Source organism: Anser anser, assembly GCF_964211835.1.
Source record: "Anser anser genome assembly, chromosome: 4".
Classification (NCBI taxonomy): domain Eukaryota; kingdom Metazoa; phylum Chordata; class Aves; order Anseriformes; family Anatidae; genus Anser; species Anser anser.
In genome coordinates this window covers 65,915,802-65,934,060 of record NC_139724.1, presented here as the reverse complement: position 1 = coordinate 65,934,060, position 18,259 = coordinate 65,915,802, and the positions used below count along the sequence as shown (strand labels likewise).

Sequence of the window (18,259 nt, the reverse complement as noted above, 5' to 3'; positions counted from 1 at the left end):
CTTGAAGCAGAAGCAGTTTTCCGTGCCATCACCATTGCCAGTCGAATAAACTGCCCAGTGTACATCACCAAGGTGATGAGTAAGAGTGCAGCTGATATCATTGCACTGGCTAGAAAGAGAGGTAAGAGACTTCCTTTTCTGCCCCCAGACTTGGATTTTGTGTTGAATAGAAGCTCAGTGGAAAAAAGTAAGTTGCTGGCAGACTGATCTGTGCATTTCGACCCAAATCACAGATGCTAAATATTTAGGGCTGAGAAAACTGAAAAGAGGCCCTTCTGTGCTTTTCCACTGAGAATCATAGAATCATTAAGGTTCGAAAAGACCTCCAAGATCCATCTGGTCCAACCGTCCCCCTACCACCAGTATCACGCACTAAACCACGTCCCTAAGCACCACGTCCAACCTTTCCTTAAACACCCCCAGGGATGGTGACTCTACCACCTCCCTGGGCAACCTGTTCCAAAGCCTGACTGCTCTTTCTGAGAAGAAATGTCTCCTCATTTCCAACCTGAACCTCCCCTGGCACAACTTGAGGCCATTCCCCCTTGTCTCACTCCACAAACTCTAAGCACCCCCCATCCCCTCAGACTGTGGTGTAACCCTTGTGCATGGGGATGTCTGTGGGTCAGCATTGCTCACTGAAACCGTGAAAGGGTCCAGGTTAAAGACCACCCAAAAGGGACTTGTGAGCCTGGAGGGTGCCCATTTTGAAGCTACCTTTGTTTGCTGAAACGAGTGCCTCACAGAAACGGCACCTGAAGTGCTGCAGTACTGGGAGACTCAGCTCTTCCTCACAGGTGGTGGGCCAGGACATAGCATGGCATGGGGCCCACTCAAGAGACTGAAAAGCTTTGTCCTTTCACAGTCAATCTTTCTTTTGCAATCCTCACTTTCTGCCACAAACTGCATCTTATTAATAATTCCTCTCCTCTACTCCCCTCTTTTCGCCTGAATTGTCAGTGTTTTCCCATACTTTTTCCTTCCTTCTTTTCCTTTTCCTGTTCTTCTCCCACTTTGTCTTCTGTTTCCTCTGTTTCTCTGACTATTTCTACAGTGCCTCTCCTCTTCTTCCACTTGCCCCTGTTTACAAAGGTGGTGAGGACAAAGGTCAGGCCAGAAAGAGCTGATACGCACTTTTTCCATCTTTTTCTCAGTGTCAGTTTTCCCTTCATTTCATTTGAGAACGAAGGAGGGCAACGGAGTCGGGACTGTTCTGCTGGTTGGTGCTAGGAAGTGCATGAGCACCATAGAGAAGCCAAAGAGCTAAATATTATCTTGGTATTTGTATTCATGGAGACTTGGAGTTTGCTGGTGGGACCATATGCTGTTATCTGCTGGTGCTGTGCCCAACCTGAGAGTGGTAAAAAGGCATCTGTCAGCTGGAGCCCATCCTCCACCTAAATTCACTCTGAAGCAGAGCACCAGAGAGAACATGGCTGTGATTAAAATAGTACAAATTAAAACCAGGTCTGAACTGTCTCCTTCTGGATTAGAAAGAGAGCTTTGTAAATATCCTGATCAAAAGCATGTGTAACTCAGAGAGCCTCCTGATTAATTTTTTATCATACAGACAAAGCCAACGCTGCTTAATTTTCTGGGAGCTACGCTGACCATGTAGCAGTGCATAAATTATACATGGCTGTGTGCAGCAAGCTCTGTAATGTGCTGGAAAGAGAGAGGATTGTAATCAGTTCCTGTATATTCTTGCTTTCCCCAAGGTCCCCTTGTTTTTGGAGAGCCAATCACTGCCAGCTTGGGGACAGATGGGACACATTACTGGAGCAAAAACTGGGCCAAGGCTGCTGCTTTTGTGACCTCGCCACCTCTGAGCCCTGATCCTACCACTCCAGATTACTTGAATTCACTCTTAGCATGGTAAGACTTTTTTTTTTTGTTTAGCAGTCTGGTGGCTGGGCAGGTGCAAATGCCACATGGAATAAAGCACCTAGGGATCAGCTGAGTTTCCTTTAAACCAGTTCCATACATGACACAGCAGAGAAGAAATGGTAGAAAAACAAGGGGGATTGTTTTGCCCCTGTGTTTAGGCTGCCAGTCCGGTGAGCAGGCCTGGACCCTCCAGTTTCTAGTTAGCACATTCAAGATACAACTGCTGGCTATTCAGGTTATTTCTTTTTCCTTCTGCTTTTCAAGTGATTCCTAGTTGCACAGCTAGATAAACAGTCTTTAGCCTAGGACTTCAAACTAGCTTTCTCTCTAATTCTCTGTTTTCTCTAGCTAAATAGTTAATACATAGTTGGATCACATCACCATCCATAAGCAATAGCCTGGTGGATAAACCCCCATCTGTGAGCATAGTCTCAGTTTTAAGCCCGAGTCACATATCACAAGCACAGGTCCTGAAATTAGAGTTGTCCCCACAGAGAGAGATACCTGGAACCAAGACAGCTTTCTTGGAGCCATTTTTGTCAGAGCTGGTGCAGGTATGTAAGCCGGAGCACTTCGTAGAATTAGGCTGTCTTAAACTAAATTGTAAATGTTCGTAGCAGCAGTGCGCTGCACTGTTAATGGATGTGTAGTCAGGCTCTGAGTTACATGCATTCCTGGTAAGAACATGCAGGCATTTGCACTGTTCTGAAGGCCTGGTGGCCTGATTTTTCCATAATTGAGCTTTCTGTTCCTTAAAATAAGAACAAGAAGGAAAATTTACTTTTCTGGCCTCACATGTCATTGTCGGCATCATAAAGAGTGAAGCTCATTGTGTGAAGAAAAGGCTCTTAGCCCGCATATGTGAATGTATATAAGAATGTTTGGTCCTTTACTCTGTCAGACACAGCTATATGATTTCAGAAAGAGTCCCCAGATAATGGTATGTGGGTTAAAACAAATCAGCTGAAATAGCAAGAGAAATTTTAGACCTGGAATCCAAATAACGACATTAACATTAACATCAGAAAGACCAATTGAGGAGGCAGAGAAGTTTTCATTATCCTCCAAGCATGCAAAAATTACTTTTTTTTTCTTACTGGCTTAAAGTCCTAGATCATAAATGACAGCAGCTTAGCCTGCTTTTGGTTTTAATACTTTAAATCTATACTGTGAAACTAAAAAGAGCTGTATATATTATCCCTCTGCCATGAGTTTGTGGGGAATTTTATGCGAGGATGATGGTAAAGATGATAATTTGCTTTTCTATTTCCCTGTTCATCAGGAGACTGGTAATTTACATTCATTAAAGAATCCTCACAACAGTCTTCTGCAAATATGCATACCGCTTATGCTGTTTCCCACAGAATCTGTTGATTTTTTTTTTTTTGCTAAAAAGTGGAAAGTATAAAAATCAAAGGTATCTCCTGAGGTTTGCAGATTGGATTTGTCTCATGAGATTTGGTCCTTTTTTCGTCCACGGGCCATACACCTTGGGTAGCTTTCATCTTCCATGGTGTACTGCTGCATTATTGCTGCCGTGACATGCTGTTTCTTCTGAACTAGAGATGTGAGATCTTGGTGCTACATGGAAGATGTCATCTGCCTTGAAAACATTGTTTATGGTGAAGAATAACATCATGAAGTATTAGTGAAGTGTTTAAAGATACATATGTCTTCTGTTAATTCCCGCCAGTTTCTTTTTCTGAGATGTTTTCTGTGGTGATCCCTTCATCTCTCAATTTGCTAGCTGATCTGTTAGCTGTTAGTAGAGGAGATCTATCAGTAGGAGTGCTCGTGTGTAACCCTGAGTTGTTGGGTATCTCCCGAGAGTGACATTTGTCAGCTGCCGGAGAGCCAACAGAAGATGTTGGCTAGACTGGGGAGTGCAGAGTGTGTTATTAGATGTTAGAGGAGAAGGAAAGTGGAGTTAATAGCATAGTGGAAGGAGAGCATAACAACATAAACACAAGGAAATGGACAGGGATACAGGGCCTGGCTGTGACATTGATGTTTTTGTGGCTATATTAAGGCCAGAAGAGTAAAAAAGAGAGAGTTTAAGCCATGAAGAACTTAGCTGATGGAAGAACAGAGAGAAAGAAGAAATGGCATGCAGTTCATATCTTTGTTTCTGAGTGAAGAAATTAGTGTTTTGCTGATGGATTTGGTTTAATCCTACGGAGTAATATCAGACACGCATTAATAATTAGGAATAGCTAAAACGTATCTGCCTTTTCACCAATAAATACATGACTTTGCCTTCTAACAAAAAATGAATGGCTGGTTGTGAACATAGTGAAGAACCAAAAAGGAGGCCAAAGGGTCTTCTCTGACTGTCAGCAATCATTAGGGCTGGCAGCCCAGAAAATTGCATTAGAATTACTGATGTGTGACCCCTTTTTTTCTGTACTTGGCTATTTGTTAACTTGTTGGAATCTAAATCTGTGGATCAAAATCATTCAGATGTTTCAGAGCTGGAACTTACGTAATCAGTTTTAAAAATGGATGACAGCCTCTTCTGGACATCACCCTTCTGGAGCGATAGAAGCAATTGTAGTTTGTTTTAATGTGCTTGACTCCTGTAAGCTTAGTCAAGATCTAAAAATATTAGCTGTTTCCTGTGGATAGTAAAGAACCTTTTTTTTTTTTTCTTTTTTTCTGTTTTTGCAAGTGTTGTGGTTTAACCCGGCCGGCAGCTAAACACCAGACAGTCGTTTGCTCACCCTCCCTCCTCCTTCTCTGGGATGGGGGAGAGAAACGGGAAAGTGAAGCCTGTGAGTTGAGATGAAGACAGTTTATTAAGACAGGAAAATAATAATAACAATAATAATAATAATAGTACTACTAATAATAATGTATACGAAACAAGTGATGCACAATGCAATTGCTCACCACCCGCTGACCGATGCCCAGCCTATCCCCGAGCAGCCAGCCCCCCCACCCCGGCCAGCCACCCCTATATATTGTTTAGCATGATGTCAGATGGTATGGAATACCCCTTTGGCCAGTTTGGGTCAGCTGTCCTGGGTCTGTCCCCTCCCAGCTCCTGCTGCACCCCCAGCCTGCTCGCTGGCAGGACAGAGCGAGAAGCTGAAAAGTCCTTGGCTTGGTGTAAACACTGCTCTGCAACAATTAAAACATCAGCATGTTATCAGGGCTCTTCTCACCCTAATCCAAAACATAGCACCCTACCAGCTACTAGGAAGAAAATTAACTCTGTCCTAACTGGAACCAGGACAGCAAGATACTGCATATTCGTTATGTTCTTCCTTCTTATTCCTCAAAGTGGCAGTGTACCATTTCTGATCTCTGCAAAGAACTTTTCTCTAAGGTGAAAAAAAAAATCATTATTGTTTGGTTGCTCTTTCTGTGTTTTACTCCATACTTTTCTCTGTGTAAGACTTTTAAATTAGAGAAATCCAGAGTACATTTCACTTGCACTATCCTTTTTTTTTTGTTTGATTAGAATAGCACTCCTTTTTTTAGAATATTTTTCCCTTTTTTATTTTCATCATTCTGTTTTGGTAGGCCAGTCATTTGTGTAAGAATTACAAGAGAAGTGTATGTGCAGAGGAGAAATGCAGGGAAACAAGCTTGATGCTCATTACTTTGTACTGTAAAATATGCTTTTATTTCTACATATGGTTATGAATTTATCGTGTGTCAGACATTTCATACAAGCTTCTGATCATTTCCTTAATCTTATAATAATCCTTTGTCCTGGTTAGTGCTTGTGCCTGATCTCTGTCGATAAGCAGCCTTAAACCTGAGGGGGCTGTAATCTGGGAATTCAGGATGTTCCTGGGGGAAAGTGGAGATGTCCAATACTGCTGTTGCTCTTCAGTGACCTGTGGCCAACATGTAGAGGCTGCTGACATGACTTGTAGCCTATACCTCCATCGTGTAGGCTTGAAAGGTCCATTCGAGCTAGTCCGAGACCAAGGTAGCCTTGGTGACTGCTCTAAACCTTCTGTGTGTTAACTCCGCAGTGGGGACCTGCAGGTGACGGGAAGTGGACATTGCCCATATAGCACTGCCCAGAAAGCCATTGGAAAGGACAACTTCACTATGATTCCTGAAGGGGTCAATGGAATTGAGGAAAGAATGACTGTTGTCTGGGACAAGGCTGTAGTAAGTAACTACTTACTTGTATGGATTAAAAAGAAATTGACTGTTGGCTGAATGATGCAAGCCAGGAGACTCTTGGCCGGTACTTCAGTGACTTCCTAATATATTTCTGAGAATTCCCAGAGACCTACTACAAGATGAACTGTTTGTTTCAAAGTTTTATAAGCTCAGGTCTGTGTTTCACTTCTGACAGCACAAAGCCATAGTGTTTTATCAGACCTAAGGCTTCACAGACTAAACCACTGTAATTTTTTCAGTTGTGTCAGAGAGGTTGCTTCCCACAGACATAGGATCTGGAAGCAGTTTAATGATTTTGAAGTAGACCCTGTATAAACGTGATGAATGGATTGTTTGAATTTGGGAAGTGTCTCATCATTTTTGAGAAATTACAAATGGATGGCAGCTGAGCCTGAGGCTACACCATAAAATGCTTTGAAGGAGAACACTGCATGTAATTCATACTGGCATATTTTGCTGTGGGGTGCCGGTGTATGTTAGCAATTTTTTGATGGTTCCATGGATCCTAATATAAAATGATATCTTCCCTCCATTGCCTGTCTTCACATAAACACTCAGTCTCACTCACACACACACTTATTACCTTACACTGCATTGCACTTGAATGCATATTGCAGACTGCAAGGTGGTAGTATTTAAAATGCTCTCATGAGCACTTTACCCAGACCATGTTTAATAACCCCTTTCTTCAGGGAATGCTATTGAGTTCAGAAGCACAGAAGCAGCTTCTGACATCTGCCCTGTAGGAGCAAAGCAGGAAAGCAAGCAAAATGCAACCAGCCAGTGATATTTCCCTTTTGTTACTCATATGAAGACAAAGAGCTGCCACAAGTGTTACAAAATGGGATTTACAGGTGACATTAATTCCTGGACCACTGAGTAGCTTGTATTTTGGGAATCTCCTGGTTGACTAGGCAGAAAATATGTGTTAAGCAAATAAACATTGCTTTTTTTTTGTTTCCAGGGAAGACCTCAAATACTCTGCTGAAAAATCAAAAGGTGCAATGAACAGCTGCTATTAAGCTATCACTGACTGTATAAAAAGTTCAGTTGGTGGTGACATTTCTCCAGGCAAGAGCTTTGTAACTGGGGTTGTATTACTCAGATTTATAGATTTTGTAATGCTACGAGTAGAATGGACTTAATTTGCAAAAAAAAAAAAAAGTTTCTAAAACAGTCTGAGCATTCTTTAGACTTGAAATTTTATTTAATCTTGTAATACTCATATAATTTCCCTGGTTTAAAATCAGTAAAATGTTTAAATGGCAATTACTAGGACTAGCAGCAAAGCACACATGCATCAGTGTAGGGAAAGCGACCTTAGCTGAGAAACTTGATGGTATCATCTGCACTCAGGTTTTATTGTCTGTTCTTTGGGATGCCAGGAATAACACAATCACTTACCTGAAACTCCAAAGTAATGTGCCTTGTATAAAAACCTGCTTAATAAAGCCTCTGTTTCATGCAGCAAAACTAGATATATGAACTACACCCTTTCCCATGTCTCCTCAGCCATTCAGCACTCTGTATACTCAATTACTATCTTATAAACATGTTTCGGTCAAGTCATGTTGTTTTTAGGCCACAGGTAAGATGGACGAAAGCCAGTTTGTAGCTGTCACCAGCACCAATGCTGCCAAAATCTTTAATCTGTATCCAAGAAAAGGACGGATTGCTGTAGGATCGGATGCCGATGTTGTTATTTGGGACCCTGATAAGGTGAAGACTATAACAGCTAAAAGCCATAAATCGGTAAGAAGAAAAAGAAAACAACCAATGAAATATGTCTCTTGCTTTTCAAATGTCAAAATTATGTGAACTAACATACTGGATATAGAGGAGTTGGGGTAACTGCCTGATCCTTTTCTGAAACACGTAAATATTTCTGAAAATGAAAGTAATGAATCTTGCATTAGAAGCACTGGGATCAGGAAGGATTTCTTTTCTCTCAGCGTATACAATTGCACTATTTTTATATGCTTGTGCCTGATCTGTAAATAGGTGTGAATCAGCAGGTCTGCAGCTGAGGTTAATAAAAGCTGTGGAAATAAATCTAAAACCAGCTTACTTCTTTTGCTTGTATGAAAAACACCTGATATAAAATGCACAGTTAAATCAACAGTATTCTAGCGTATTATAGATGATTGAATATTTTGATAATACAGCTCTGATCAGCTTCATGGATGGGATTTCTTATTTAATTCCAAATCCTTGATGTGTACTACTCTGTCCCATAGCACAGAATACAAGTGACTCACAGTCACTTTCATTTTGGCAGTTACAGGTTTTGTGTGTTTATCTTACGTGTTATCTATCTCAAAGTTTTTATCTCATTGTTCAGTGCTTTGTTTTTTTATATTGGGAAATTCTTCCAAAAATTGTACTGAATATCCAGTGATATGGTTTATATTAAAAAGGCATAAACATTTGAAAACCTTTAAAAGCTGTAGATGATGCATTTTTTATTTCTCTGTCTTGAGATATTGCAGTATTTTTTAGAAAGTAATAATTACCTGCCACTTGACAGTCATTTCCATTTAGTTTCAAGCTTTCCTGGTCCTTTCTAGGCTTTTTCAGACAGAAAAATTCAGGCAGAAATATGCTAGCCCTGAAAACTCAGTACTTGCTGCAAGTCTGAAGCTTGCTCTGCTAGGCCTTTGAAATTCCCTTATCCAGTCACAGCGTGTACATGATGGGACTCAGTCTTCTGGGTATCCAACAGCTGAGTCAGAATTTTCCTTCTTATTAAGCTTACTGAATTTCTAGAGGTTCTGGATAAACAGGGTAAGTCCTCAAAAGCAAATGAGATAGTCTTGATGGAAAGTGGGCAATACATACAGGGGAGTCTGATTGGACAGATTCTTTTTAATCATTTAATCAATAATAATGCATAGAAATGCATTGCTTTTCCTTCAGAAAAAGCAATTTTATATGCCTGTTAATGGCAGTTGCTTAAAAATATGACTACAAATGTGTATTGTAAGTTACTAACTGAAGGAGACCTTGTACTGAACTTGCAGTATGTTGGTTGATCCTCAGGCTGTTGAGTACAACATCTTTGAAGGAATGGAGTGCCACGGTGCCCCGCTAGTGGTCATAAGCCAAGGGAAGATAGTGTTTGAAGATGGAAACCTGCACGTAAATAAAGGAATGGGCCGCTTCATCCCCCGCAAACCTTTCCCTGAATATCTTTACCAGCGCGTCAAAATCAGGAATAAGGTAATGTCAGATATTATTTAATTTTTTTCCAAGGCATACCTTTTCAGAACCACATTAGCAAATTTTAATTATTATTACTAGTGTGCTAATATAAATCTGTGTAAGATGACCTATGTATGACATATGTCTGACCTATGTTAGTATATGGTCAAAATATGACCAAAAACTGGCTCCTCTGCAAGTGCGAGTTGATATAACTTAAAATTGCACTTCAGTGGGTAGAGCATGTAAGTGCCATTTGGGTATATAATTGCCGTATGCCCAGCTGTGCAGTCTTTTGAAGGGAGGTGGAGTAGTGATAGAATTTACTTTTAGTTAGATGTCAGCAAAAAGATGCAGATTCTTTGGAAGGAGGGTTAGCCAGAAGAAAAATAGCATTTTAAATTGCTACTAAGCTTTGCATACTGAACAGCCCCATTGCAGAGAAGAAAAGCATCTAAGTCAGAGATGCTTATTATATTTGGCATCTCTGAACTGCTGTTGGTGCATTTGCTAAACTGAGTATTAGCAGCATTCACAGCTCAGAAAGCTTTTATTGTGTATTTAAATAGAAGCTTGGGAAATGACCAAGATCACGACTGGGTCAGTTCTGGTTTTGAATTATATTCACGCTCTGCTGTTGAAGACCAGTTGGCTTGGCACTAGTTTTGGGTTGTTTGGAAATTGCTTTTTGCCACTGGGCAATACAGTACTCTGTGAGAACAGGTAACAAAGACAAATTTACCAAAAAAATGTGTTTTCTTCAACAAGGCATATGCCTGTAAGGGTGGCAGCTGAAATTAAGTCTACAAGTGGGAAGGATAAGAGGCATAAAAATAAAATGCACCTGCAAAGGAGTTTTGCAAAATACCAACAAATTAATTTTTCTTTTTTCTTATTTTTTTTTACGTTAATCAGTTAGATGACATGCGTCGCCACATCTGCCTTTCAAGGGTTTAGCACATGGGAACGCTATATAAATTGGAGTGACGATGTTATTTAAATAGTGAAAACAGCACTTGAAAAACAAGTATCAGAGAGTGGTGCCTTACACCGGGGATTTGGTCAAAAGTAACCGGCCCAAATAACTTGCATCTTGCAGTGGGCCCAGATTTGGGGAAAGACCTTTGATTCTAGATACATAGGCAAAGGTCTGCAGAGGGACCAAGTGAGGCATTGACATTATTGCTCGTCCAGCTCCCTCTGCTGCCTGCCGAGAGGAAGTGAGAGCAGTCTTACATCTTGTGTTTCTTCTCAGAGTCAATTTTTTTTAATTGAAAAGGTTTAGAAAAACCCACTGATGGTGATATCAGCCACCATCATGTGGCTATGTCACCACACAGCAAAACCCATCACACAAGGGTCTGCAAAGCTTTAGCTGGCCCAGGAAAAACCTCCTGGAACAGAGACAGCAGTGCAAATCCCTGCCTCTGTGGAGCGCTGGATAGTGGATTCACTGCTGTGATCAGCAGCTGCTTCCCTCTGGGCATTAGCTTTGGCTCAGCTTGCGAGACAGTGTCTCTTCTGAGCCTGATGTCCCTGTCACCAAAAGCAAGGAAAATGCACTGATTTATGTAAGAACAAGATCAGACCCCCGTGAATAGCGTGGCCTTCCTCCCCAGTACTTTAATTGTACTGTTAACTCACTGGGGAAACGGTCCTGAAACAATAGTTGTGTAAGCCTTAGATTTATAATCTTTAGGATGGGCTTTGGATTAAGAAATTCAGTGGCTTCAGATTCTTCCTGAAAATTTAAAGTGGTTCTTAAAATACTGTTTCCTAGATTTCTGTGTTTTTAAGGCTGATGAGACTGTTATGATTCTCTTTTCTCATAATTGTCATAGGAACTGTACAGGGATAAGATACAGAGACCTTAAACTGAAATCAAAGCTCAGGTGACAGATAGTCTATTGACAGATAATGAAAGATGGGTCCCATGCCACAGTCTGTTGTATAATTGCTTTTCTAGTTTGTAACAAGAAGTGGAAACTTTTGAAATTTAATTTGAAAAATTGCCACTGCTTTTCAATGAGGTTCTAATGAAAATAATGTGATATTCAAAGGGGAGGAGCAGAGAAAGCAGGTAAGAGTGAAATTGCTACAATTGGTACAGTGACCATCAGTCTTACCACAACCAAAATGGGATTCAGAAGCTCAGATATGAGACTCACCTGATCCAACCCTGCTGAAAACCCTTTGAATGGAGAGAAAAGAGGTGACAGTGATTGATCTTACTTAAAATAATGTCGTAGGTGAGATCTATTGTTCTTTTTGAGATCCAATCTCTCTCCATTGACTGCAAAGGAAGCCTATTAAGTCTTGATCTCATGTGCTTTATATATATTTATTATATATATACATTTATAAAATGATGAGAGGAGACTTTATAGTTTTCTTTGTATATAAAGCAGACTGTAGCTTTGACAAGAATACAGATGTGTTTTTACTTCAGCTAATGCAGAGTATAGGTCTGTGCTCAGTGGCCTCTGTATACCGGTATCTTTAGGCAGCATTATCAGAGCATTCAGTGTCTGATTTTATTCTATATTTATTCTCTGATATTTATTTGCTCTAGGTGGGAGGACTGCAAGGAGTCTCCAGAGGAATGTATGATGGGCCTGTGTATGAAATCCCAGCTACGCCAAAATATGCAACTCCTGCACCCTCAACTAAATCTTCTCCTGCCAAAAACCAGCCCCCACCAATCAGGAACCTCCACCAGTCTAATTTTAGCTTATCAGGTAAGTCAACCTGACTCATTCGAAATGCCTTTAAAGCCTTCAGTATGTATGGATTGTTGCTGATAAATTTCAGTTATAAAAATTACCTCTTTAACCATATACGTGTGAAATATATAAGCACATATATACGTGTACGTAAGAACATCTGTATGTTCATATACATTCTTTCCCTAGGAATATTTTACAAATTACCAAATATTCAAAATGTTTGTCATCTAAAATATTTATCTGCTTGCAGTCTTTTAGTATTATTTACCTGACACCTTATGGTTAGCTGAGGTCTCTGGTTGATACGACTGAGGCCTGTTGGTATGTATGGTTGATGGACTTGGGCCTGGTGTGACTCATGTGGCTCAAACACCTCCGATTTCTTTCTTGCTGCATCACCAGAAACTGCTAGACACAGAAACTTCAACTGTCCTTGTCCATGGTTGGAAAACCACATGCAGAATCTATTAATATGCCGATTATAGTATTTCTTGTCTCTTTGCTCTTGGTGCCCAAAACATTTTCCGTGGTACTTAAGAAATAGACAAGAAAATCATCCTTTGGGGTTGTTGGAAATAATTCCTGACGTTTGAAGATAATTACAAGTGTGCCAAATCATTGTCCTTCAAAAGTCTATGGCCCAATTGGTAAATAAGTGGCTCTTTATGATGTTGTTATGAAAGTGACTGGATTTTCTCCCCTGTGGGAGCCAATGGTGGAGTTTTCATCCCTGACAGATCCTGTCTTTAGAAACTAAATGAAACCTCTGGAAGAATGCCTAAGGAGAGCAAATATTTTAAAGACCCTTCTGGTGAATTGGAGTGCATTTTTCCCTGTACAGTTAGGTCCATGGTGAGCATATACAAATATGTAAATCTGTATAAAGCAACAAAAGTGCTTTCAATCTTGACCTCTAAGAACAATAAACAACAAGTGGGATTTTCAAAAGCACCTGAAGCTGAGGTTTCACAGTCCACTCCTGGATCTGTGTATTACCACGGCACCTGGTGCTAACAAGTATGATCCAAATCAGGCAAATGCACATTACTGTTTATGGAATTAAGCAGAACCAGAGACTTATGATAGCATTTAAAATGATCCTACACTTTCATAGTAGTGTTATGTTACCTATAAGAAGCTTGTACTGTGATCACACGATATTTGGTCTGGCAGAAAGCTTGCTGTCACAAGTTTAATCTTACAGCATTTTAAAATGCATTTTGAAGCGGGTGTGAGTTTACATCAGATCCACGTTCCTTTTCATGTGGACTTATGATCACTAACATCAAATTTTCTGTACTGTTAACCCATGGACCCAGTGGGGAAAGGTGTTCTAAATCAATGAGGCAGGTTTGAAAAAGCCACTTTACACATACGTGATTTCCCAGTTAGAGCAGCAATATTTTTCAGGGTCTGATCTCATGGAGGGAATCCATTCTGTAGATTGTCATCCCTGCATGGGCTCTTTGTCACGTTAGTGGAAGACAATTGCCCATGTAGGATGAGCATCAGTCTGATCCCAAACATTTAAGCCTACAGTTCTGATTGAAGATGACTGGAGCTAGGCACAGAAATGTGCCTTTGCAGATCTCTCTAGCACTTCAGGCAGGGGTCTGGCTCAGGAGAAACCACCAAATGTGAGGGAAACATAGCTGGAATGTCAGGTAAAACATCACCGCTGATGATTTTTTCCCTTTCATAGCTTTGTTTCCTGTATTCCTCTTGTTGCAGGAGCTCAGATAGATGACAATAACCCACGCCGTACTGGACACCGCATCGTGGCACCTCCTGGTGGTCGCTCTAATATTACCAGTCTTGGCTGAAAAATGGTGATGGACAGAAACACAAGGAGGAAGTATCATGGGAATAATGTACATTCCCTTCAATATCTGTGTTATCAAACCCACAGTTTTATTTGGTACTAATGGAAATAAAAAATGTCTCTTTTTTTTTTTTTGTATAGGAAGAGGTGATAATAGTGTGGTGTGTTTGCTTGGAACTACTTGCCTCACAATTGTGCTTTCATGCCATAGTCACCTTAAAGCATGGTGCTTCCATTACCCCTTTAGTGACTACAGGTTTTAGCTTCGTCTCGTAACTGAATGATGGTTCCTTTGCACCCTTTCGCTGTATTAGAGTAGTTAATGCATGTTACTGAGTTATTTATGCAAGTTGCATTCAGTGAGTGAGTCCCTATAGAACACGTTGCCAACGATTGACTAGACACAATGCCAAGATTAATGTGTATTTGATAACTATCACCAAAAACACTTATGAAGGAAGAAAATGGCCATCTTGAAAGTATGCAGTAGAGTAGTATAGGCAGCTTCTGTTTTATCTTTAATTTATTATAAACCCAAGAAGCACTTCAGAATTTCTCAGACACAGAAAATCACCAGAACTTAGAATGACAAATGGTCTTTGTAGCACCTGTCTGTACCCACTCAGTAGGTTCCAAGTCTGTGTCTTCATTGTTTCCATTTTCGACAGCGCCATAATTTATGCAAAGCAATGCCATTGCCACCCCTGCAGGGATTTCTCCACCTGGGCAGTAGTGCTCTCCTTCTGCATGAGTTTTTTGGTACTTACAGATAATCCAAGTTGCCGTCAGATTTTTAAAGTTTTTTGTACAAAGTTTTTCCTTTGTAATCACATGCATTTTTACTTACTCTACCGTATCAAGATCTACTAGTCGTGGTTCTATTTCTGAATTCAAAGCTTGTGAAATAAAGGAAATTAATTGATGGGTAAGCGTCTTCCTCTGCTTTCCAGTGCTGTTACTCAGTGATTGAAAATGTAGAATGGAGAAACTCATGAGAAACTGTCTTTTAGGTTGGCATCATGTGAAAGAAGGAACCGACCTCCCTAGATCACAAGGGGCCTTGTATAGATGTCTGCATATGCATACTGTAAGCATGCCATAATCTGTCTTAATTAGAGCTCATTGTAAAAATATACTTACCACTTATATTGCAGCTGCCTCAATTTTGGCCAAGTGAGACCTAAATTAGCTTTCTTCCAAGGCTTTCAAGTTTACCTAACTTGTTTCAAATGGACTTGATTGCCAGCATCTTCATCTGTGCAGAAACAGTAAGCAATGCTCCAGTTTGACCAAAGCTGTAGTTGACTTACTATTGGTTTTCTTGGTGTGCTCTGTGCTGATCTATCTGCCCTTTGGCAGTGTTTAGGCATGTCATGAACAAGACATGACGCAGAAAAGGTGAGAGGACATGGACTTGTATTATCTTTTTCTGTAAAAGAAATGTTTTGTCCTGTTTTTATAATTATCTCACAGACTATGTAAAAGGAACATTTTCTATCACTTTTTACCTGTCTGATTGTGTTGCAGATGTTGTGGGAAGTGGGTGCTATAGCAGAGGGTGGGGTACTCTGAAATTAAGCAGGCCAGCAAAACATTTCCCACTGGTCTTGTGCCATTTCCTACACTACCAAGCTGCAACAGGAAAAGTACTGTAGGAGCACAGTGCCAGTGGAATGATTTTATCTAGTCTCGGGCTTGACCATGTAGCACTGGTCAAGTTCTGGAAGATAGCCTACCTGAAGCATGTCATCTTACTCTGAAGCCAGTGTGCTATCACCTCCAACTTTCCTAGGAAGGGAACCACTACCCTAGAAAACTTCATTTCTGTTAGCTTGGCCTGAAAACCTGGCAGCAGAGCTGGTCTGAATAACTGGCTTTTCTTTTTGCTTTGGCTTTGATCTGAACCAGTGAACAAACACTGCAATTCAGCCTGAAGTCAACTGAATTGATTCTGTTTCCAAAATAGAAGAAAAACATCGCCTTTCACGAATACAATTATTTTCTTTCTGGTGCTCGTAAACAAACAAAAATAAACCAACACCCTTCCTCCTGCCCAAGGATTCAAATCCATGTTTCCTGTTGCCTGGAGAGTGCCCTCATCTCTAGGCTGGCTTGCTTGGAGATCTGTGTATTTTATTATGTAAAGCAATGGCAGCATAGAAGTCTGAGGACAAACTGCTCTGGAAGAACCTACAGCCTAGCAGGTGACCCATCTTGTTTAACAATCTTGAACCAAGACTCCACCGCCACTGTCTTATTTCAGCCTGTTTGCTCTAAGTGTTGACAGTGCCAGCAACAGGTCTGGTGATCTAACCCTGAAAATAGAAAGCAAGCTGGCTTGTGAAACTATCATCTGGCAAATCTGACATAGTGTGAAAATTTTGGAATCGCTGATTTCAGTTTCCGTAGTGATTTTCTTCTGTGTTTGTACGGGTAGCAATGTTTGCTTACCTCCGCGTAACACTACTCAATCTACGAGGCTTTTCACCTTTGAGGTGATAACAAGGAATTGTGTAACTAGTATTGACAGATTCCACTTTTCCTCCATGCAAAACGTAATCCTAAACCAAAGAACCCTTTGCGTGTGAGCCAGTCAAGCTCCATTGTTGTTAACACACATTTATTTTTTCATGCTGAAGCGTCTGTGAATGAGTACAGCTACACGTTTGTAAGGTGCTTTGTGGCTCAGTGGTTCTGCATGACCAGACTGTGTCTGTCAGGTCAGTGTAACTCTGCTGTGATTTCTCTGAGGAGAAATGTGCCAGCGTGCTCATGGTGTTCGGAAGCCCCTGCAGCCTGAGCACGCTCCTGTGCCACTGCCTGGGCAGAGCCTGCATTAAGCTTGTGGATCCTGTGCTGTGCCTGGGTCTCGCCACTCTGGACACAACTACGACCTGGATGTGATTCAAAGACCTCTTTTACATTTGAGCACAGGGAGCTTACTGCATGGTCACCAGCACGGTAAGGTGAAGGATGGATACCTCATCTGGACAGCTACTGTGATACACCACCAGAGAGCTGGCACCAAGGGGAGGGTTTGAACAAGGTAAGTGGTGCTTCCCTTCCCACTCCAAGGCCTATTTCACAGCAGTGTCCCTGCCCCTACATCGCTAAGTTACCCTTAAAAAAAAAAAAAAGTGAATTGGTTTGTGATCCTGGTTACATTTGCAGAGCAGGAAACTATTCTGGAATTTGCTCTCTTGTAGGAGCACCCATCTGGGCAATGTTCAATCTGTAAGCACGTGGGTGGGAGCAGTTGTTACCTCCCTGCTTTCTTCTTACAGTTTGAGAAGTCATTTTCATGGTTTTTGAATTGTCAAACTTCTAAAAAAAAAAAAAAAATGTAGCAGGGCTTTAACATTTTAATAGTTAAAATAGCCCTAATGATGTAAAACTAGCTCTTCCCCATTCCTATTTGCAGACCCCCTTAAAGTTAGTCCCTATGATCTAAACAGTCTGAGGACTATCTTTGTTACAAACTCCAAGATTTAAACATGTAACTGCATTACTCTGGTAGCAGACAAATCATAAAGCAAACTTGTCCAAACTATCACTCAAGAAACTCTCCACGGGTCCAACCTTCTCCTGCAACTCCCTTGACAAAGTCTGTTAATGATGATGCTAAGGCTGTTCCAAAACCGATATGTCCCAGCTGATAAATATTTCTTGCTAGCAATACACTGATCTTCATCCTTAAGAATTAAAACCACAGGGTGGACAGATCAGATGACCATTTACTCTGGGTTCCACTAGCAACAACGTAAGCTTAAGGGAAGGTAGGAAAAAAGAGGAAACTTACAATGCCAATATTCTTCTGAACATATCCGTTAAGAAGCAGTAGCATCTCTACCCTCCGTAGCATTCAGTGGATTGTTTTGCCATGAATTCGCCACGGGACCTTTAAAACCAACGTAAAATCTTGGAAGTTATGGCTTCCTGGAGCAAGGATTTGCACAGCTTAATGTTCTAAGTGCTTCCTTTTAAATCTGCCATCACTGTCAAGTTATTTACTTGACACCACTTAATTCTTGCTATTTAGCCTTGGCCAGTATTAAAGCTCAGTGATCAAAACAAACTGATTTGAAAACAGTTTTCCATCTCGATTTTGGTGAACTTTGCACATGCTTTCCAGCTGTATTTCAGTGATGGCAGTAAGTGGTATTCAATTAAATTGTGTGCGGGAGAGGGAATAATGTCTTCCAATACAGTAAAAATGCACTTATGGATACTGTTTCTTTGAGTATCATATAACAGAAAGTATTTGCAGTGATATGGGTAAAGTAGTTAGGTCTCAGCACCCTGTCCTTCTGCTCCCTGACTGCATATTCTGTAATTTTCTAGCACAGGGAGGTGCAAAGCTAACTTTATACAGTCATATACACTGGTTTAAAAAATCTTTAAGCTCTAACAGCTTTTTCTACAGCAGAGTGACCACTGTGATGGGCTATTTTATTTTTTTGATGATATACAGTGCACTCAG

The 18,259-nt window shown here is 40.7% G+C and overlaps 1 protein-coding gene across 2 annotated transcripts in view; it reads left to right on the top strand.

The window, feature by feature from the left end:
• Positions 1-14,708, top strand: part of CRMP1 (collapsin response mediator protein 1) — a 49,695-nt gene extending 34,987 nt beyond the window's left edge. For both annotated transcript variants that reach the window (XM_083834461.1, XM_083834462.1), the window contains exons 8-14: positions 1-121; positions 1,719-1,875; positions 5,874-6,015; positions 7,612-7,782; positions 9,070-9,249; positions 11,804-11,969; positions 13,689-14,708. In XM_083834461.1, coding sequence (XP_083690587.1) covers positions 1-121; positions 1,719-1,875; positions 5,874-6,015; positions 7,612-7,782; positions 9,070-9,249; positions 11,804-11,969; positions 13,689-13,780 — 1,029 coding nt within the window. In that variant the 3' untranslated portion in view covers positions 13,781-14,708. The remainder of the gene's footprint in view (positions 122-1,718; positions 1,876-5,873; positions 6,016-7,611; positions 7,783-9,069; positions 9,250-11,803; positions 11,970-13,688) is intronic.
• The last annotated feature ends 3,551 nt before the right edge of the window (positions 14,709-18,259 follow it).